The following is a 24,337-nucleotide window of genomic DNA, read 5'->3' on the forward strand; positions in this document are numbered from 1 at the left end:
ATCGTTTGCCATCCATCATACAATGTGCCTGGTATTGTGTTCCTTTTGCGCAAACTTTTTTCACATTGACATCCTTTTGGAAACCGATGGGTGGATTTTAATTAACCATGTTTGGCAGGAATTATCATTGGCAGGAGGGGATCATACAGCATGTAGTTTGTATAATGGTAGGGGCATCCCCAAGAGTCCACTTGGGACCTAATACCCCCAAATAGGAGGGTGTTCTGTGTGCAGTTACCTGAAGCCTGCTACACGCTATACGATCAGACTGGCCGCACGACTCTAGGGCATACGACCATTGGCACGACTAGACACCGGACACTATACGATCAGACTACACAACTAGGCTTACAACTGTTCTGGCTTCAGTACATTTTACCAATGAGTATCGAAGCGCACGCAGTGTGCACTGCATGTATTTTAATATTCATTGCATAATACTGTATCGTGATTGGCTGAAAATTCGGCATGTCAAATCTCTACAACTGGCACTAAGACCCAGTAGCACGACTGGAAACTGGCAAGGCTAGTGATGTCATACTTCCAGTCTTTAAGGTTGTACCTGATCGTATAGTCTGCGTAGAGCTTAAGATGCCAGTAGCAGTCCCTGAATCTCCAGGTTTTTAAAATACATGTAGTTTGCCTCAGTGGGAGTTCCACGTGGGCAGTGTGCCCTGAGCGCTAGACCCACGGGCTTCTTGTTTCATTCATTCTTCTTGCATGAGAATCCATTAAGATATTTGAGGAAGAAGGTATTAAGATCTGATTTGACAGCTTGTAATTATTCAACATTTTTTAAAAGCTTTAGACTCGATCACAGTCTGTCCTTGGTCATACAACTGTACTTGGAAGCAGATTAACTGTGCACGCTATGATAATGAAACAGAAATTGCCCTCTTTCTGAAGGGGGGATTGGGTGCTTTCGCTTTGCATACAGCTGAGCTGTGCCCATTTCTCTGAAAATCTGCCTCTTGCCTTCGTCCTGCGAGCAGCCAGGCATGGAAGGATGATTGGTTTGCATGGCAATACAATGGGAATGACCTGAATACCCTGTTCTGAAAGGATACATGTAGGACCTACCTCATACAGTCGGATGAATAGCACCTTTAAGGACACGTATGCCTGAAGTGGGAGGCTAATCACCCCCCTTTCAGCTGAAATGAACGTAGTCACTTCCTGTGTGACAGGGAAAGGAATAGTTAATGTGTGTAGCATTGATAGTCTCTGATCTCAGACCGTACCAGCTTCTACCGTATATTTTATTAGAACAGGAACAACAGTTGAGACTAGAACAGTTGTTTTTGTTTTATTATGTTGTGGGAACAAGGGGTCTTTGGCTATGAGTGATAGCGTGGAAATAATAGCTTGATCGTAGGAAATGTGTCATCACTTTCCAAGTTGTTATCAAAAGTTTAATTACTACAGCATCAGATACACACAAAGTCACAAATTTGAGTTGCATCTTTTTTAAGTTCCCAACAAAGAGTGGTTGTACCATTCAGTGATACAAAAACAAAAAGAAGAAAAATTGAGAAACATAGTATGTAATTATCTTTTGTCTGTTCTTTAATAGAAAATGTGTTTAAGGTTCTTGAAATCTCGGGGAAATGATAACATTTAATATGCAAGAGAATATTCAGAAGAGGGGTGAAGGTTGAGGTTTTGAATTTTCTTCAATTTGTCTCCCTTTGTTAGAGGGAGACAAATTGAAGAAAATTCAAAACCTCAACATTTGATATGCCATATGAATCGCAGAAGTATATTTTTGTGAAAATTCAGAATTTTGGTGAAATAGGGTCTGTATACCTTACAATGAATCTACAATTTGCCAAATCTGCCATTTTTAATTTTATTAGTAACACTGTAGACCCTACAAGTATATTCATGAATTCATACTTGATACACAATTTCTACAAATCTATACTTCATTTATTAAAAAGAATGCAGTTTGGTACTTGGGTATTGGTATGTACAGTACACATCACACAACACACCTGTACATTGTACAATTGTAGGTAATACATGTATGCTTGTGTACATGCAGTGAGGTCCACGAGGGGTTTTAGCATGTCGCTGCGACATGCTAAAATTTTTGCGCGACATCCTTCAAAACTTGCGACATTCTAAGCGCCATGCCAAAAAAACTGCGACATGCTAAAAGTAACTAACTCGCAAATGACTTATAGAGTGCTCCTTATTGAAAGGAGCAGCAGTTTACAAGCGCCAAAAGTTTATCCACAGTCACCGCACCGATCACAACACAACGCGGCTCAACAACAAGCTACAGTCTCGCACAACACCACATCACACACTTGCTCACTCCCGTCTCCCTCACCTCCCTGCTCACATGTGTATGCGATATGCTATGGGATTGCGCTCTGATTCGGGATCCACACACACAGCAATTTGTGTGAAGTAACACCTATGCAGCGGCACAGACAGCCGCCTGTATGCATGTGAGAGGGAGAGAGAGGACGGAAAGAGAGGGTCGGAGGCCGAGGGAGGCTGAGGAAGGCTGACACGTGCTCGCTTGTTGTCACGCTTGTTGTCGGGTTACGCAAAAACAAACGATATGAAATGCATGCCCCCCTTCGCCAAAGGTTGTATTTTATATATATATATATATATATTTTTTTTTTTGCTGCTTTGGTTTGTTTGTTTGTTTGTCTGCCTGTCTGTCTCTCTATTCGCAAAATAAGTCAAAAGTTGGGAACAGATTAGGATGAAATTTCAGGAACAGTTGGTTGGTAAAATGGCGCAAGGAACAGATGATTAAATTTTGGTAGTGAGAAGGATTTATGATACCACTGGAATTCAACGTCAGGATATCCAGGATTTTTCCTTAGACTTTGTTTCGTATATTTGAAAGGATTCGAATCAATTCTATAGGAAGCTTGCCATCGGCAATAGCAATTACGCAAAATAAGATGCGTTCAAAGCATTGCCGCAGAGAGAAAACTACCTTCATCTTTCGTAAAAAAAAAAATCAAAAACAAAAACGAACGATGGAGTAAGCAAATGCAAATTGTTTAATCTTTTTTTTTGGGTAGATTCAGCGGGTTATTTTTTTCTCTAAAAAGCCATGCGTTCCATTTGAACCTTTAGTAAGTTAGATTTTACTCGAGCGCCGAAGTTGAATTTATCCCAAGGATCTCGTCGCAATACCAAGTTTCCAATGTGTATTCATTTTCGCGTAGCTTTCGGTGCTGCAAAATTTTGCTAGGGCCTAAGTTTACTACTAAACTAATTTCTGTCGTTTCTCACACCTCGTTTGGTACGATTTCTTCCATTTTATATCACTTAATCCGTTCCCTTTATACTTTGAAGTAATTAAACGTAATTCCGTGTCTCGCACTGTTATTTTTGTAACGGCGATTTCTCCGCTTCGCTGCAATACTTTTTCAAATCGAAGCGACGGAGCTCGGAGTTTGATCCCAGCAGCCGCTTCGATGTGCTGTTTGTTGTATTTTCTAAATAAAAATGTTTGTGTTGTTGGGAGGTGTTGATACTTTGTATTTGTTATTAAGTTTCCTAGGTATCTATCTCGAGGGATTAGGGCCTATGCGTGTTTCTTAATGTTGATAGGAAAAGGCTAAAATGATCTTGAGTGATGTCTGACGGTGATGATGATAACTATGCTGGTGACTGGTGTAAAAAGACGGATTCCTGTGAATGCTGAGCGTATATGTGACGTTTGTTTATTTCCCTTTCCCTCTTACTCTTCTTACCCCCTTACTCTTCTTTCCCCTCTCAAGAATGATAAAAAAAGACATTACATACACCTCACAACAAAAAGAACCACGTGCTATAGCAACCTTCGTAAAGTTCAATCTAAATGTTCAATATCAGCAAAGAATAAGGGGAAAGCACGAATGACAATAAACAAAAGCGAAGAGATCGTGTATGCAGTCTCTTCGGCTAGAAGAAACTTGACACCCCACCCCTCTCCCTTGTGGAAATTTCCACAAAAGCAGGTGCCACACCCAGGTGCGTGCCAGACGAAAGAATGCGCGCACTGGAATAAACAGCGTGTAAATATCCTGGAAATATCGATCGAAGAACCAGCTCATTAGTTTAATTAAAGGAATCAGTGCAAAGATATCATGATTCTATTTCTATAGCCTTTCTTTTGGCGCATAGTAGGAAACATCGAACAGTCGATTATAGTGTACTTGATCGAATATCTAATGTTCCCTGAACAATAAAAAAAGGATTGATTATTCAGTCAATTAAAAATGCAATCACAGAAATACATGAATTAAAGGTCTCGTATGACCAGACAAATTCACTACCAGTAGGTCCAATGAGATGCAGTCATCACCTGGTTAGACAGTAAAATACAACGTGTAATGACAATTAATTCCAGTTCACGCTCATCAAAACTGCTTATTACTTTTCAAAGTTTTGGCTATCAACATTCGTTCGTGGGTGTATTTTGTTTGTTTGTTTGTTTTGTGTGTTTTTCCCTCGTGAAAGGCGTAATGATTTCTTCGTATCGAACGTAAACTGCATGTTTACCGTAAACAAGCCATTCAGCTCAGCTCAGCTATGGCGCATTCGATCCATCGAACTTGCAGTAACCTCTTACAGGCAGGATCGAGCACATGGCGCATTCCTTTAAACTTGAACGTGAAGCCACGTGTTTGCATCGGCGCTTCCACACACAGCGCGGCATTTTGCGATCATCGTTAAAAATAGCAGAATTTCCGATTCCAGTCAGGGGAAAAGGAATTGGAATACTTCTGAAAATACTGATATTTAAAATACAATAAAATAAAAAAGCCTGAAAACAACGCATGATTATGTTTAAATAGTAAACAATAATTGGAAACACAGAACAGAGTTTTGCATCCGCTCACACAGAAGCTCTCTTGAGAAGATGAAAGCATTCCCCGTCCCCTGCTAGATAGTGGAAGCTTCCATAATCAGCCCAGCAAGTTTTTGGAGGTAGCCTACATACAGTTGTACTTGCACTTGTACACATTCATTGCGAGAAAGCAATCAATCAACGTTGAACATTGCGTAGTTTGGCATCTTTATCGCGCTGGTGACCAGCTCGATCCTTCGGCATGTGTCATAACGTTATGTTTAGAGCCTGTAGGCCTCATAAGTCGACAAGTTTAATTCAAAATAGCAAAAAAGAAAAAAAAAGGAGATTGAAAAAATACGAATTCTGGTGGGAAAATACGAATTTTGCAGCTGCTGAGTACTAATTTTTCCTTCCAAAGGTTGGCAGCTCTGTACTTTGGAAATTTAATTTCTCTCTGACACAATGTACACTTTTCAAGAAAGAAAATTAAGTGAAATATTGATGAAAGGCTTATTGTGGATAGAATTACCTAGATCTGAGTTTTTGTTAAATGTCATTCAAGTTAACTAAACGTATGTTTACCAGTAGGCTGCAAAAGTGCAGTTCTCACTTTTCTACACTCATCTCATCTACTTTGTGAGTACACAGTTATCTTGGCATTTCAATGTGAAACTGAAAGTAAATAATATTAAAAACAGTCAGTGTGCTGTACTGTAGTACAAGTTCAAGATGTCCTTGTCATTTATCATAGCATCCCCATTGAGGAGTATATCTATTTAAGATATATTCAAAAGGTCTTATGAGTAAGGAGTAGGACGATATATTAACATTTCAAGAACAATTTAAAATCTTATGTCATAATCAAACAATTAACATAATTTTTCAAATATTAATGATTTTTATCCTGGCATTGCAGAGTGATCATGGTGATCAAAGTGTTCAAAATAAGGCTAAGATAGCACCAGAGAGCATCTAGAACCCCAGAGCTTCCAGGGCCCTTCAGCGGGCCCTGGACCCCGGCCGCAAGGGACTTCGCGCTTCGCGCTCGTGATGTGCGCTTCGCGCAGATACTTTCATGCGCAATATCACTTTTTTCCCCTGCAACATGCTAAAATTTCCAGTTGTGGACCACCCTGACATGTACATTGTGTTGTACCCATACATGCTGTACATTGTATGACCATGTTCCCTACATAATGCATTGTGCACAGTGCTCATTATTACCAAGTCTGTTGGTTTGTACACTATACTAGTAGTATGCAAAGTAAAGAGCCTTTTCTGCAGGTCTAATGTGCAGACAAGCAGATGGCTGCTGTCTCTTGACTATTGTATGTTGATGTTGTTTTGATTTTAATGGCGTGTATCACTCAGAATTGAGTATTTTCTTGAAATGTATGACTATTGTACATTAGTCTTGTTACAAAGATGACATGGATCTTATTTTGTTGGTTTTATCCATTGATTCCAAACATTAAGTGTTCCATCTTATTCTACATTGTACAGGTCTGTGCATTGGTCAAATTTTTTTTTGTGTTAGGAAAACTAGTATATCACAGTAAGAGAAGTATTTAACTTGTACACTTTCATACTTGTACTTAAATTGATATGATACGTTTATATTTGTATGATGAAAGTTAGATCATAAGATGATTATGTCATGAGAACCATGGATTTCATTGATTTATTCATTTTCCATTTTATACTACAGTAGCTACTGCTGCATTGAATGTTTCACATACCGTACTAGTGTAATCGTTATTGTCTGATTTTTATAATCATTGAAAAGTATAAGGAAATATGCAGGGGGGGGGGTTGCATCTGCAATAATTTGTTTTCTGTTTTGTCTTGTTTTGTTTTTTGCTGACATATGATTATTATTGAATGCAAATATGCAGAAATGAAAGGTAGAACTTCGAATATTTGAACTGTGGGAGAACTGTCTATATTTGCTCAGTGACTGTTTGTGCACCACAGAGGAACATCACACTGGTGGTAAACCAAAATTATGTCCATACTATGGAATACAAGCTATTTCATAACATACTTTGAAGACTACCGGTATATGGTATTAAAGGAGGGATCATGCAGTATACATGTAGCTGGAATGCAAGAAGAAGGATTCATATCCATTTGTTGTTTTTTGTTTTCTTTTGCATGACCTAAAGATCTAGGATCAGGACTTTATTGTTTGTAATATGAATTTGACTTGGAGTTGATGATGCTTGATTTTTAAATTTCTGCTGTCACTTCGCTTTTATCATAGCTTACCCAATTGAGTTTTGACTTTAACTTGAATTCCAGCAGAGATATGAGTCTGAGGGGGCAAGATTCACTGAGTGAACAGTCTGAATGGTTCACTCAATCCTGTGATAGTTTGTGTGTGTGTGGGGGGGGGGGGGGGGGGGGATAAATGCATGCTATGGCATACAAAGTTGTACGTGGGCCCCCTTTACAAAGTGATTCTGCCTAACCCAGCCTTATATTGTGTATTGTGTCATTAGTGTGGGTGTTTGCACTGTTGGAGGGTTGACACGTGGTGGGGCATGGGTGGATCAAGAATTTGTCAACTTTTCCATGATATGTAAAAGAATTTTAGACAGTTGTCTGATCACGGCTGTACAACCATTCAAAGCAGGAGAAAATACAGTGGCTTTCCTTGTCATAGTGTGACATGAATGTGGCAGCATTTCCTTAGCAACCGCATCAACATCTAAACAAAAGAGATAAGCAGACACAAAGCAATGCATCATCCAAGCAGTCATGTCTTGTCATGAAAGTGATTTTCTGTCCATCAATTTTCTATGGCTCATATTGAAACCGATCCTTTCTGTTCGTGCGGTTTATCAGCGTTACAAAAGTAAAAGTATGAGTGCATGCAGTCTTAATTTCCCTGCTACCAATCTTTTCTGTCTTTATATAGGAAAAGTCAAAAACAAAAACACACTGACTCACATTTTATGTAAGCTGCATCCCCTTAACCCACACAACATGGCATGGTATTCTGAATCTGCTTCATGATGTATACATGCTACATGTATATAGGCCTATTCTCTGACTGAACTTTACTCTCGAGAGAGAATTATTATGAATGCAAACCAGTGAATATCAACCATCATAAGATTAAAAATAGTAAAGAAATACAAGAATTTATATGATGACAGGAAAGCTAACATCTTCCATCTTACTGAAATGGAAGATGTTAGCTTTCCTGTCATCAGGCTGCCTTCAGCCCTTTCTAAGTTTAGTTCCCTCCCCACCCCCACCCCACCCCATGGCTGGCTTCGATTCTGGCGTACTGGTACTTCCCGTGCATACTGTCTACACTTTATTTATTTTTTTACTTCTGTAAACATTTTTGCAGATTTTCTAATTCAGCTGATATTCAAAACATAATCAACAACATGTTCAAATGATGTCTGCTATGAAAAAATTGTATTTATACCAACATGTCTTCATCGTGGGAAAATGTTGACCTCACATCTTGCCTCTCATTCTGCTGCATTCTCAATCATATGCAGGCATTCTGGAAATTGTCTTTGTACTAACAAGTCCCAGATCGCAAATTCATATCATGCTCATGAAATCTATTGTGTATCTCTAGAGCAAAGAGTATTACCGGTATGTAGTGCATCACAGGAAGATCAATACAGACAAGGCTCGACACTGTGTACAGTGTAACTTCTTTTGTCTGGTTGCTCATTCGCGCCACTAAAATCTTTGAATCTGACATTTGGTGGCCCGAAAAAGATACGTAGTGGCCCAAACTGCAAGCAAAAGTAACAATCCATTTTGAACCTGAGTTGCCCTAGAATCGAGTCACCAAAAGATAGATTTGGTGGCGCGACACCAATTTTTAGTGGTCCTTAGGGGGCCACCGCTGTTCTTGAGCCCCGATATAGATGCGTCTATATGATGACATAAATGGTATCCTGGGGTACCAAATGAAAATCAGCCATTTTGTTGAATTATTATTTTTTTTAAAAGGTTGTACCCTGGATGTCAAAAAGTGGGAAATTATTTTGGTGCTGGAGCTACTGTAGCAGGCGCTAGCCACTGCACTGCACTGCACTGCACTGAAACACGCGCTATATTGCCAGCACAGCATACCATGCATGCACAGTATCACATGCAGTGGCATGGGAATGACTGTAGACGCACACACAGTGCATGCATTTCTCTGCGGCTGTCCTCAAGTGGACGTGAGGTGGCGCTACACAACGTGGTACCCCAGGGTACTACAGTACCCCGGGGTAACGCGTAATGCATCATATGTAACAAAAATATACTTGTAGGTAGGCCTATATAAATTGAAGTGAGATTGTTAGCTGATTCTGTTCAAGTCTCTTGACAACCAGGGAAGATTTGGACTGTAGTGTTCAGTCAAGCAACAGAGATAATTTACAATGTCAGTGTGCAGTAGAGAAATCTGTAAATTACTGTACCAATATCCTGGTATACATTCTGTTGTGGTCTTTCCTTTTCTTGAGTGCATAGGGACACATATACACTGCGACATGTATGCATTTTAAGAAAGAGCTGTTAGTTATGATCATTGTCATCTGTAATAGCAGTTTCATACCATGAAACGCCCAAATTCCCTTGTGTACCAGATTTATGCTTTAGAGTATGACACTACACCCAACATCTGCAGGTCTGTATTTTTTTTTTTTAAATTGTAAAATGCTAATTTTCTCAGCTGTGGAAAAAACAAACAAACTTCATGAATTAGTCATATCACAAGAAAGATTATAATTCTCTGTTACATTTCATTGTTCAGCTTTATTAGGGCAGGCTTTCGAAAGCAGTACAAGTTGTACATTGTACTTGCTTGTGAATCTTCATCCAAGCTTGTAATATTGACAGAACTGTGATTTGAATAGATACCGTAAAAAAGGCTGGTTAACAGTGATAATAGTTTGGCAGATATAGGTCCTACACTGTATGTTAGAAAAATAGTTGGTTCCCCGAGAAAGGTTTGATTACTGAGTACACAATAGTCCATGTACAGAACAAATCTCCACGACCCATTGTTGCGTTGGTCGCCATATGTACAAATTTGCAGTCACATGTTCATCCATGCCATTCCACATGCCTGTGTACAACACAAGCACACACACACACACACACACACACACAAGCACTCGCTAACACACACACACACACACACACACACACACACGCACACACACACACACACACGCACACACACACACACTGTACTGAACGAAATCACACTTCCAGACATTGACTAGGTTGTCCTTCACTGGTACACAATATACGGCACCTTTTGTCACACATTTTAAAGCAATTGGGGGATGTTCGCATTATGCTTGTCTGTGGACTCTATCTATCTTGTGCCTGGTGCCAGCCGGGACTATTTCAGGTGTCTGCGCATCATTAAATCTCTTGACCTTTTCTTGTTCAAAAATTGGAGACGGTAATGGCAGACTCATTTGCTAAATAGGAAACAACAACAACAACAGCAACAACATGAACACAAATGTGATCTATAGGATGTACAATGTACAGTAGATTACTGTTGTATGCAGTAAAACTAAGGATGAAATTGTACTGATCAGTAATATCAATGATGCAGGTGAGATAATCAGGGGATTTTAACATTGATTTTTGTCGTTCATTGTACTGAAGTGATAACTCTTTAATGTTTTGCAGAAATTAGGACCGATTGATTCATGTTCGATAGCTGTACACTGTATGTGGCAATGCTAGAAGGAAAAGAACAAGGTATGTTTTTTTAGTTACTGTAGGTACAGCGTATTTTCGTATGATATTGCTAGTAAAATAATTTTGTATTACATGTATAGGCCTATCACGGGGACTATTCCCCCTGAACCTTTTTTGTCCCCAGCCCCCCCCCCCCCCCCAAAAAAAAAGGAAAAAAAGAAGTGATTTTGCCTCATACAGTATACAGTGTACATGTGTGATGTGTAGGTGGTGGCTGATTTTTTTTCTTTTTTAAAAAAAAATCAAAGATTAGTAGAAGGAGAACACGGCGTATAAGATGGACAGTTATCAAATTTAGACAATTAATAGAAACGTTATAGAATATTGAAGAAACCATGACAACTTCTTACAAAAGAGTTACCCCTGTATATTAAAATGTGATATTGCACATTAGGCAGCAGCAGTAATGCCATTTCCTGACAAGTGTCTTTGGATTGGGCAGTAGAGTTGCATTGTTATCATTCTTATTTTGTTTATCTATTTTTATTTTTTTGGCGGTGATTAAACTGCAACATCCTTCCCATTTGACACTTGGGTATTCACCGAGCACTACTAAAAATGAAACCTGTGAACAGTTGTGTTTGCAGGATAACATCTTATAGAATTCACATCAAAACAAGGAAATTAGGAGAAGATTTGTATTCATGGCAACAAATGTGAGCCATGTAAGGCCATTGAATCATCACTTCACTAATTTGCATCACATGTGACTGGCTTTAAAAATCCTACAACCATGATACCTTTCATAATGTGCTGTCTTTTTTTTTCTGAGTTAGTTTGTTGAGATAGGGCATATACACTGTATCTCTTCATAGATCTATTTTACCACCCTTTCTCTGAGCCATGAGATATGTTCATTGAGGATACCAGTGCATCAATACAAATGTTTGTATCATCCTTCAATATTATCATCATGCCATTTTCTTTATCAAAGCTTGTAAATTCTAATGGCTTTTGAAATGTCACTAGCCCGGTTTTGGATACTGGGGTACAAAAATGTAAGTAGATCTATAAAAAGTGGGTGTGTAGTAACTGTATCTCACATGTTAAAATGTCAAGTTATTTAGATGGTGAGAAATGGTGGTGATCTGACATGCTGGATCTGACTTTGTTTGCTTTATTTTGTTTTTTCTTTCAAATGGTGTTTTTTCAGTGCCTTCGTATTGATTTTTCATGGTGTTCGCCAGAAGAGGAAATTGTACTTTAATTGTTTGAGAATAGAAATGTGCAAATGACAGCTTGCAAATTGCACTATAAATGTTCCATGTAGGCCTACATGTACTATGGTACTGTAGGTTGCAGTCAGTGTTTTTATTATGAAACATCTATTCATGTTGGCAGCTAGAGAACAGAAACCAAGACTAATGAAAAATGAAATATATGATTCCTTGTGGGAAAGGGAAAAATAAAGAAACAGGACTTTATTATATTGATGACTGGGTCTGATCAATATACTGCCCTGGCAGTGGGATAATTTGATTAAGTGTGATCATCTGGAAAAATAATTAGGATGGCTTGCTGTAGAAATGGACAAGGATTGAGAATTATCAATCTGTTACATGTACTGTATGTAATTGGAATAGATTTTTTTTTTTTCCCGACGCTAGCAAATTACAACGTCTGCAAGGTTACCTGGATAGACTTGCGTTTATATTTTCTTCAACTTGCCCAAGAGGCGAATATGCTAGGAGGTCACTTTGCAGTGGATATATATGGCCTTTTTTACGATCAGTGGTGTAACTTTTGTACTCAGAGGGTCAAAATTTCAAACAAAATACTTTTTCATTATTCTGTTTGATTCCTGTTGGAAAGTATTCAAATTTTTGAAAAAATAATATTTCAGACCTTAAAGCTGAAGAGTTATTGGTGTAATTTAAGGAAAACCCTGGCACCTGAAGTAAATTTAAGCAAAATTTTGTTTTCATGAATTGCACCATAATGACAAAACTCTGTAGTCAAACTTCACCATGCAAAGTTTATATGGTTAACAACAATATATAGTTTGTGAATCAAAACAATTTGGGGGTTGAATATAAATTGAATTTAAAAAAAAATACATGAGATTTATAAATTTTTGGTAAAAATACCAATTGACATGCAATTTTTAAGATTTTAACTATTTATTGGAGGGCAAGCCAGGTAAAACTCTATACTATAACAAGTCTTTAAGAAGGGCTACCTTCCTATGTAGGTTAAATGAAATTCCAATCATTTCTTTAAATCTTGGATTTTTCACATATGGATGTTTCGGAGGTGACAGTTAACATAATAGAATGTTTCGGAGGTGACATTAATATCAACACTCAGTTTTTTTGAGAATAAGTGACAATAACACAAAACTTCTTCTTTTTATCAATGTTTTTAATAATCATAACTCGAGAACAAGAAATTAACTCCTGTTTCAAGCAGATAAACCACACAGAACGAGTGTTTTTTTACACTTCATTAATTAGCACGGGCACCAGTAATTTGCCTTCCATTTGGACGAAGGTTGTAAGCTAAATATTGTAATCTGAAGAAACATGGCATTCCATTTTCTACCTTAAATTGAGATGAGGGTGTGAGATCATTTTAGTAATGTTTCTTTGCTCTCAGAACATTTTATTCCACAACACCAGGGAAGAATCACTTCGTTTCGGAGGTGACATTCAATGTTAACATTGTGTTGAAATATTCATTTACAGTAAGAATATGACAGACATAAGCTAGATATTGTAACCTGAAGAAAATTGGCATTCCATTTTCTACCTTAAATTGAAATGAGGGTGTAAGATCATTTTAGTAATGTTTCTTTGCTCTCAGAACATTTTATTCCACAACACCAGGGAAAAATAACTTTGTTTTGGAGGTGACATTCAATGTTAACATTGTGTTCAAGTATTCATATAGTATGCCCCCCCCCCCCAACCAAAAAAAAAAAAAAAAAAAAAATTACAATTAGACTTTTGCATTGATAGCACCCAATATGATTAAATCAGCTAAAATCTACTTTGGGGTCTTAAATTATAACATCTTAGCTCTATTTTGCAGAAAGCCCCAGTCAATTTGGTTAAGTGGTCTCAAAGAAATGTGGATTGTTATAAAGGATGTCAGGAGTCTGATTCTTCCAAGTTTAGCACTTGGATGCTCTTGGAACTGCATATTAATGTGTTAACACAATACTAGTATACAGAACTTGGAGGGAAGGGATTCCTGACATGCTCTACAAAAATCCTCATTTCTCTTTGACCTCTGAAGCAAATTGAACGGGTTTTTCTGTAAGGTGTGGGCAATGAGTTATAGTTTCAATCCCTCAAATTGTATTTTAGATTGATTCACTATCTTTAAAGTTATCGTTGCGGAGGGTACCATTGTAATTTTTTGGTGGGGACATAGGTTATGAATGCCAAAAGCAAAAATTCTTATTTGACTTGTATTATGTTTTTGTTTGCACATAGTATTATAAATAGATTAATTCAAGGATGTTCATGAATTCTTCATCATTCTTTATAGCCACCATACAAATGTTATAATACTGGTGAAAGGTGTTTGGTTCATCTGGGATAAATTTTCTATATACCAGATTCATTTAAACTGTTGACATTACTAAAATATATTTTATGTATCTTTCTGAATTGCTTGAAAATTACCAGCAAATCATATATATTAGTCACTTTTGAGAGTAAAAAGTATAAGATAAGAAAAAATCATTTTATTGTTTTGGAGGTGACACAACACAGAGACAACCCAACTTCTCAGGTGTTACAATGTAACTAATATATTGTGAACATTCATGTCTTTCCTCATGGCTTTAATTTTCAAATATAAGCTCTTTCTTTCAGTTCTTACTTTTTATTTTGTTTAGTTATTCTCTTTCATGATAGTGGATACCAGCTCATATTTTGTTTTAGATTGTAATTCATACTAATCTTTAGCAAGTTTTTACAGTTTGGTTATTAAGACAACAGTTTGTGTTTCCCAGCTGAAGAGAGCAGCATAATGCTTTTGTGTGAACTTATGGGGAAATTTTTTTTTGTTCAGTAATTTTACCTATCAACTTCACAGAAGGTCCCGGACACAAACTGGTCTCAAATAACCCTATAAGGGACCGAAAAAGGACAAGTTCACCTCAATAGACACGAGGGTTGAGTAAATACAGCAATATTAGTAAAACACATCAGTGAGAGTTTGAGGAAAATAAGGCAATCCGTTCCAGAGTTATGAATTTTTGAAGTTTCTGCTCAGTCAAAGCTGAATGAGAAGACTTCTATAGCTTGTGATGTCACACGTGTACAAGGATATAGAGAAAGTATCAAGAAAATTCAACATATTTTCACTTTTCTAGCATAACAAAAGAACACTTGACTTCTCTCTTTTGGAAGGCAGGGTGAATAATATTGCCCTAACATACATCAGTAGCAAGTTAAAGAAATGTGCACTTTTTTCAAAAAGTAAAATTTTGTGAAATTCACTTATATTTTCTTTATATCGTTGCATGTATGTGACATCATACACTGTCGTAGTCGTCTCATCCAGCAGTTATTGCATAGATACTTTAAAAAAAACCCATAACTTTTGAATGGATTGTCCAATTTCCCAAACTTTCAATAATGTGTTCTACTAATGTTGTTGCATTCACTCAATCCACATGTTTGTATATGAAGGTGGACTTGTCCTTTAAGAAACCATTTTCTTTTCCTTGAAATTCCAGTACTTAAAGCCAAATTCTAAGATAAAACATAATAACAAAACAAGGTAAACACGTCATCAAAATTATATTGAGATAGAATTACAAATCTTGTTTTTGGATCTTTCCCTTTCCAGTCCTGGGGACTTGTTCCTCTGTTCATTTTAGTTGTCAGATAACTTCAATAATCTTAAAAAATACAATGTCATAAACAGTTGGTTCAACTTGAAAAATGTAATAATTTTTGTCATATTTAAAAAAAAAAAATCACATAATTTTGTTTATAAATGATTACCACGTTGTACATGGAAAAACAACAACTAAGAATTCAAGAACAAGTTGTGCACCAGCTATAGGCATGTGGCCTTTTTGTGGAGTTTGATTATTTTATGATTTTTTTTTAAAGATTGTGGACTAGGGCATGCATGAACTGCCACATGTATCACTTTGGCATCAAGGGAATTCTGGTGAGCTAGGTATACAAAAGTCACTTCTATTGTGATGATTTTGTAGATATTGAATGTATTTGAAAATGTTAATAGATAGTGAAAAGGAACTGAAGTCTTGCCTTTCACTATCACATAACAGTATGGTGTTAACAAACAATGTCACCTCCGAAACACAAGAAAAAGCAACCTACATGGAAAGCTGTGATTGGTAAATCTTCACAACTAAATTGCTTAAATTGGAAATCAAGCTTCTAAGATGAAAGCATCTATATGTTTACTTAACTAAAGCAGGAGAATTGATCTTGATTACAATATTATATATACAACAGATGGGTGTCTTTTGTGCATTCTCTTTGTTAAAAAAGGGGAAAAATGTAAATTTGCCCTAAAACGTACAGTATAGTAATAAAAATAAGAGTGAGAGTGTGTTAGTTGATTTCTCCACTTTGAGACTTATGTTACTAAAATAAATGAAACCATTGGTGTACATGATATGGTTTCTCTTCAATAGAAATGAGCAAAAACTCTTGTTAACAGTGTTTTGTCACCTCCGAAACAGTAATTCTTAGTTTTTATTAGATCTTTTATTAATCTCTAGAAAATTCTCACTTCCTGTTGCTATATTACTATTTTTATCCAAAAGAGATTCCTGTCAATTGGACAGAATCAAACAAAATTGCTTTGTCTTCGAGAAATTATCAAATATAATACGCTTGTTGTTTCGGAGGTGACGACTGTTTCGGAGGTGACAAGTGTTAACGGAAAATTGTAAATTGCTCCGAAATGAAAACAACAGGCTATATTTCTACTACCTTCCTTCAGAGATAATGTGAGGGGATATGTTACATTTTTGTAAATGTAATGTATAACTGATGTCAAGAATAAAAAAATCAAATACATAAATCTGTTGTCTTGGAGGTGACAGAAAAGTTAACGGAAAAGTTGCATAAATTTATAAACACTCACCAAAAAATGATAAGCTTTTTGAATCAAATAATCTTTGGATCAAAGTTAAGTCAGATTGATTACTATTCTGTTTTGATGGAAATTAGCAAAGTTGAATTTTATAATTGTGAGCAAGAGCTAAATCAAAAGAGGGGTTAATTGTTAACGGAAAATGTCACCTCCGAAACATAAAGTTTGGACAATTTCAGTCTTTAAAGAAGACAAAGCAGAACCTGGTAAACATAATAGTTCTTAATGTTGGATACCTGTCTATCACCACAACAACAAAAATAATGAAAAGGAATGAACAATTTAATATGCTAGGTCTGACAAAAAAACCATGTCAGAGTGCATACACCAAAAGTGTTGGATTTCAAGCATGTAAGTGCATGCCACATCTGAAAGAAAAAGAGAGGAAAGTTCATTAAGGTACCCAAGGTAGACACTGTGGGTGGTAAGTTTATGAGAAAAAATAATGCATATCTGTCAGTGTATAAGAAAGTTATACACCAATTAGTGCCAAAACCGTGTTTTACACCACTGATTGTAAAAATGGCCATATATGATTTATGCACTTGTTGATAAGAAACGACAACAACAAAAAAATGTAGCATTTTTATGTCTAATATCAGTATTTTGCATGAATGATGCTTGTTGCATTGTAACAAGTAGCTGTACAGTAAATATCAAGTGACAGCTGCACAACTTTGTTATTTTTAGTGAATGGTGTGTTATTTGAATCGAAACAACAGCAAAGCGTTACATTATTAAGGAAAGATGAGCTAATGGTTGTCTGTTGTGAGACTTCTTCAGTTTGGTACAATTGTAAATGGCAGCATGTAAAAATCTGTCATGTTTGAACATGTCTTTCAGTATTAGTCTAGTTTGAATGCACATGTACATGACAATTTTTTGAAATGTAGTTTTGATTGAAGAAAGGTGCCTTGAAACATCATTCGTTTGCTAGATTTCTGACATTGATCATGGCATTTTTATGCATACGTGTAGATCTTTTTTTCCCTTTGATGCAAGTTGAAAGTTTTGCAGTTGCCGCAAAAAAATGTCACTCATATATATTGTCTTTTAGATGTTCAAGTCTTGTTTTTCAATGGTAGTTAAACGAATTCAAAGCTTCCACAATGATACCTTGCAAGTGATAGTGATGTACCATGTCAACAGTTCCTTTAATGGGAGAAATCAAAAACAGTCACAAATTTATTTCAGAAAGAGAGACAGCACTAGCCCTGTAGGCTTTATGCAGTCTTCTTGAGCTGCTGTTATATTCACAATTTGAATTCACCTACTGCACATCAAATCATCTCATTCGATTATATGCAGCAGACACACATTTGCCTGGTACAGTATTCAGTCTGTGTTGCAGTAAATAGAGGAAAACTCCAGTGCCATGCATGCCATGTTGTACAGTGAGTCTCGCATTTCAGTGGTAGGAGTAGGACTGTGTTTACACTGTACATACATTGTATTGTGCTATGGGCATGACATCATGAATTGCATTGTACGCCACATAATGACATTGTAACTAATATGCACAATGTATCATTCGTATGCAGGGACATTGCTGTATAATGCATCATGTTGCAGACACACTCGAGTGAATTTGTGTAAAAGTGTGCTTTGCGTGGGATGGCTGTGTTTCTGAGTGCTGGTGTTCACAAATCATTCCAATATCATTCAAGATGCTACATACATGTACAATTATATTATGTGTAGTTCCTCAGCGTATAAATTCACGACTATGCGTACATAATACAGCTGTACACATTTATTCCAATATCATTCAAAATACTATTTCCTCAGCATATAAATTCACAACTATGCCTACTAATATACAGTTGTTCATATCGGAGCTACCAAGTCTCACGCATTGTGCAGGAGACTCACGCATTTAGGGTCCGTCTCACGATCTCACGCATGGCACCCATTTTTCTTACTCATCGGGACATATAGCTCAACGGATTATGTGATAGTTGCAATTGAGGGTATAATTCCCTTTTGTCTTTCAAAATAAGTAAAAATAGTCACTTAAGTGTGCACAGATCACACCATTAAGAGCTAAAAATTGACAAAGCTCCCTACCGTGGCAGGGAGGACACCCCCTTCCCACACCCTCCCCCTGCTCGGTCGCTTCGCTCCCTCGCTCGCACGCATCGCGCGCGCGCCGAGACGCCGAGTCATGAAAATCTCTCTCATAAAAATTTTTGAACTTGGCATCTCTGAAAATATCCATTTGCAAGGTCTGTCTGGTTCAGTACATTTTGTTGGTTAGTGCTCAATGCATTGTTTTTCATATCAAATTATGAAATATGAGCACAATTTCATTTTCCTTATACCATTGATTACATTGGCAGGTGTGAGCCAGCATGTGTAATAAGACCTTGTAGGAAACATGTGATGTATGTAGTTGTCTCATAAATGTATGAAATGTCAAGAGTTGTGATCACAGAGATTGATTGTTTGTGTGTGTATGTGTGTGTGTGTGTGTGTGTGTGTGTGTGTGTGTGTGTGTGGCTATACCAAACTGTATACTTGCAATTATTGTACAGTTTTTAAGTGGGACAAATCAATGACTGTGTATGTTTTGTACTGTCCAAACTGTAGACAATGCCAACTTTAATGGAATAAGAAATTTTCACTCCAAACTGTATATGATACAATAATATGCATGTAATGTTTACTCAAGATTGATAGATGGGACTTAATGAGTTCACTCTATCATCGCTGAACTGCAAATCGAAAGGTACTGACGGTAGAGAGATTTATAGTCATGTTGTGTGCATGATATTCAAATTGGATACCTTTATATAAGACAGACCAAAGTTCATTAGAGAGCCTCAGGATTTTCAGAAAAAAAAAATAACATCAGAATATTTTTATTTTCAAGATTACTACATGGGAATGTTACAAATTGAAATGTAGAACAGTCATTTCTTTTGAAGGAGTATCCAAAGATAGCTAAATGTGGCTTGTTACTGCCACATGATACTAGTAATTAACTTACACTACAGGCAACATAAATGCTAGAATTTGTTATATTCTCTGTAAGGTTTGAAGACGTAGAGGCTCAGCACAGAGACTGAGCAAATGTAGACATATTTGAAGTGTTTATCTCTGTGCAGTTGACATCAGCAATATGAAAATATTATAGAATCCACAGTAAGCTACCCACTGTATGCGGAGGGCCCTCTGGTTAAATGTTTACCCTACTACCAGCGTAGGAGTGCTATGTCCCAAGTCATTTCCATTACTTCCCCCAATGTTTGCCCAGACTTCCTTCACCCAACTGCAATGGCTTCCTTCCAGGAAGGGAGGTTTCACACTTCCATAGGAACTCGATTTCGCATTGTGGACTGCAACTGATGGGGTTCTCAAAGTGCGTTCAGACATCATCAAAAAAGAGCGTCTCTCACGTACTGACCACGGGTCTGTAATCAACATCCCATCCCACTGCTGTGTCACAAACACCATGGCCTATCAATCAGATTTCGCAACTTGTGACATGCTTTATGTGCAAATAATTGCGTACATTATATGTCTGCACAGTATGTAATGGTTGACCTGAAAACTAGATCACATTGAGGCTCTACCCCCTCAAGTCATGTTCAGAGGTCAAATCAGTTGGATATCGGACATTGCACGCAAATGGAGCAGAACTGGAACGACAAACACCTCCAGACCATGACTGACCAAATGTGAATCGAGAAGCACGTTTTTGGAGAAGATGTGAATCAAGTTCTCATTCAGATTTCACAGCATAAAAGAAAACCAAAACGACTCACTAGCATAACATGAACATGTTTAGAAACGTATCATACTAATTTACAAACGAGTTATCTGTAAGTGTGGATTCTCCATGTGAGAAGAGTTGGGCTGTCAACACAAGAATTAAATGCTTATGTGTGTGCTTGTTATTCTTACCAGGCTTTTTTTTTTTGAGGGGGGGGGGGGGGCGGTGGGGAGGTAGGCAATGAGTTAGAAGGATTATGAGTCGAAAAGTTTCTTAGCCTTTCGTGAAATGAACTTTGATGTGCATGCCCAGTAATTTTTAGGTTACCTCCACCTACAATGGAGGTGAATATTAAACAATATTTGCCATGAGTGCTCCAAGGGTCTCAGGGCTAAATTCCCAATCTGACCAGGAATGTTGCCCCGGGAGGAATAGTTGGTCATTACAAAATGCGTGGGTAGAGTGGAACAGACTCATGTAGTTTGATACATATGTGTACTCTGATGCGCTGCAGTCGAGAGATTTGATACAACTTTATATTGAATACTGAAAGCTGCAATTTGACAGTCCATGTGAACCAATCCTAAAATGGACCCTGTTGTTGTGATGCGCACCTTGTGTGAGAGCGTGGAGAAGACTGTTTTTTTTTTCATGTGTATCTTGTATGCACATTTGCGTGTATGTATGTGTCAAGTGGCGGCCGTGGGGGGGGGGGGGGTATACAGTAAGACAGGAAGTATGATCTTAGCATACAAAAATATTGTTTCTTCCTGAGTGCAGAGCTTATTATCATCAATGAGAAAGGGATTGCAATTCAAGACGGTGAAGACAGGTAGAAAAATTTGCACCAAATTGGTGTATATTGATAGAAATCTAACTAGTGCATCAAAATATTTATAGAAATTGCAAACTGTGTTAGTATATTTGGTATTTTTTGCAACAGTTTATTAGAAAGAAGCTTTTGATAGGCAATGCAGTGAAAGATAGAAGTTGAATGATATACACATGCATAGGATGGGGAGAAAGTGATGAGTTTAATGTTTTTGTTTTGCTATCATTTTTTTTTCTTTTTTTTTTGTAACCAAGGAACCCACAGATTGCATCTCAAACAGAAACATGCTACAGTGTTTATGACTCGGTCTAATTGCTGCAGTTAGGAAATGAATATTTTGAGAAAAAGTGACTTGGGTTTTGACAGGAATGCCTTTATTGCTTAGTTCTGCATATAATTAGATTGTGTTGACAGGCCGTATTAAAAATAACACACAGAACAAAACAAAAAACTACCATGACATGCTGAAGACCTCAACTGTGTCTTTGAAGATTTGCCAATGCTTTCCAGCACTGATGTTCATCTATGTGGGACCAGGGAGGTGGGATTGTGTATGCTTGTGCCTGATAAAAATCAATGGTGACTTTAACTATTTTTGTGCACTCGCCCACTTTTCACTCATTTTTTTTTTCTTGTCTCAATTATTCCTATTTCCCAGGTGTAAGTCCAGCATCAACTTCTCCCTTCATTTGGTATGGTTGCTTGAGGCGTACACCACGGATCTCGGCTTCCCGTCCCGGAAGCAGTCCCGTGGGACCAAGCTCCGCAAGCTGGTCCTCTCTGAGGAGCTCAGGCCCAAGATCAAGAGGGACTCGCTGTCGACGACTACAGCTACGACCCCGTCGGGCCCACCTGACCTGCACAGCCCGACATCGATGGTCTCGCCAACGAAGAAGACGCACTCCCGGTCAAGATCGGATGCCACCGCAAGTAAGAGACACTGGCATCACCAGATACTGTAAAACGAGGAATGTTTGCGTGCATTTTAATTTCACAAATTTCGCGAGAGCCAAGATTTGCGAAATTAGAATGCACGCAAGGCCTCTTGTTTATACTATATGCATTGAATGCCAAGAGCACTTCGCGAAAACTTCATGCTGTGAAAAAGTCCATCGGCTCCAATTTGCGAAAATTTCATGCCGCTAAAATATCATGTTTTACAGTAATTGACATGAATGACACTGTAGGATAGCAAAGTGATGATGTTCGCCTGAGAGAAGTATTTCTGGAATTACCTCCAGAGCCAAACTGTGTGTTAGTCATGGTGTCTGCTAATTTTCAATAGCAAGCACATTTTTCTTGTTAATTGAAACAAAATAAAATGATTATGCAGGTAATTGGAACTGACTTGTATTGTCTTTGTGGTGGTCATGTACATTTCAAGCCACACATATAATTTATCCATGGTTCCTTCTACCTCTCAACAATCCTCCCCCTCCCCCCAAGCAAAGACAAATTTCATATTGATTTAGTTTGAGTTGAGTTTGTTTTATTTCACCATGGGTCACTCATTTCAGCCAATGGCTGTTCTTCTGTGAGTCCGTGAAGAAATATATTAAAAAGGAAGAAAGAAGTTGTACAATGCCGCAATACGTTGTGGGCCATACATCATCATTTTTGTCAACATTTTTTCTTTGCAACATGAGTCCTACACATTGTATTAGTAGTCATGAAGTCTTGAGTCAGATGAAATTGCTTTGAAATTCATTTCATACTCACATGGCATACATTGTCAAATCACATTTTACATGGACCAGGAGGCACACAGTGGTAAGATGATCAGATACAGGAAAAGGGCCTCTTTATTAGGTTCTCATAAAGTCAGAAGTAGTGGCTGGTAGACAAGTGAATATCCTTTCAGCCACCTATTCAGCAAAGTAGCAGAGCAATTCAATTTAATTGCACAGCCAGGAGCATGGGGATACCAGCAAAATGTTTAGTCTGGAAATATCTTTGCGTGATATTCCATTTTTCACATTCTAACGAGTGCATCCTAACTACCCACTCCCAGGCCTTGAATATTCCTTCTTGACTAGCCCAATAGATTGCCTTATTTTGTGAGTATTGATGTCAAGGTTTTTGTTTGATATAAATCTATTATTGGGTGTCAGCCATATTCATAAATATTTCAAAGTGTAGTCTCGTACCAGTCAACTCTGACATAAACCTTATCCCGCATCCTGCAATACTGGATCATTTGATAATTCTGCTCATGGTGAGAACGCTTCACAGTCTCCCTTTGGCAAAAATAATATGCAAATTGCAAATGAAACCAAACAATGGAACAACTAACATTTTTTAGGGTCAAGTGATACAATTATGGCAAATTGTTCATGTTCTCTACTATGCTAGAAAAAGCTAGCAATTATTTACTATGTGTGCAAAATTGTGATTTGTTGTTTGTTTGTTTTGGATTTCAGCAATCACCACATCCCAAGCAGAGGCTCTCAGGCTGGCCTACGCCACGCCCTCCAAAGGTTGCCTTGGCGACCTGTCGTCCGGAAGAGCCTTTGACAGCCAGTGCTCGTGCTTTGACAGCTCCGAGAACAAGCTCAACGAGTTGACGGGGCGCCCCCAGGCTGTCACAGAATGCCAGTGCCAGGTAAGGGTGATATTGGATTAATGCTGTATTTCGTTTTGATGTCCAAGATAGAACAATAATGATATCCCTCCCCCTCCCCCCCCCTCCCCCCGAAAAAAAGAGAAAGAGATACAATAAAACAACAACTCAACCCTTTGTCCATCACTTGGCAATGGGTGCAGACATACTCTTAGATCGATTGAATAGCTCTTAATACAAAACTCCTGTTGCAAGGAGCACCTAGGCCCTGTTTCATAAAGCTGTTCGTAAAGTTACAACTGTATGCACGACTTTATGAATGACTCAAATATTGCAAGCCAAATGGGTTTCCTAATCATTGTTAATTTCAAGAGCTAAAGTTGAAATTTGCTGATGATACTGATTATTCGTACATGTTAAGAACATGTTTTAATTGAAAGTGTATTTTTGCACCAATGTAGATGAAATATTGACATACAGTCATACTTGTTAAGACATAAGGGAAAAAAAATGGGCACATGTATTGGCACCTCATATTCCAGTCGTCCGTAAAGTCATGCGCAACTTTATTTACAGCTTTATGAA

At 37.7% G+C, this 24,337-nt stretch overlaps 1 protein-coding gene across 3 annotated transcripts in view; it reads left to right on the top strand.

Annotated features, from left to right (window-relative positions):
* Positions 1–24,337, top strand: part of LOC139713379 (phosphatidylinositol 4-kinase beta-like) — a 40,824-nt gene that overhangs the window by 6,649 nt on the left and 9,838 nt on the right. For all 3 annotated transcript variants that reach the window (XM_071625114.1, XM_071625115.1, XM_071625116.1), the window contains exons 4-5: positions 21,851–22,122; positions 23,613–23,794. In XM_071625114.1, coding sequence (XP_071481215.1) covers positions 21,851–22,122; positions 23,613–23,794 — 454 coding nt within the window. The remainder of the gene's footprint in view (positions 1–21,850; positions 22,123–23,612; positions 23,795–24,337) is intronic.

This window comes from Diadema antillarum, unplaced genomic scaffold, assembly GCF_040938485.1.
Source record: "Diadema antillarum isolate AM-2024a unplaced genomic scaffold, OU_Dant_1.0 seq00001955_RagTag, whole genome shotgun sequence".
NCBI lineage: Eukaryota > Metazoa > Echinodermata > Echinoidea > Diadematoida > Diadematidae > Diadema > Diadema antillarum.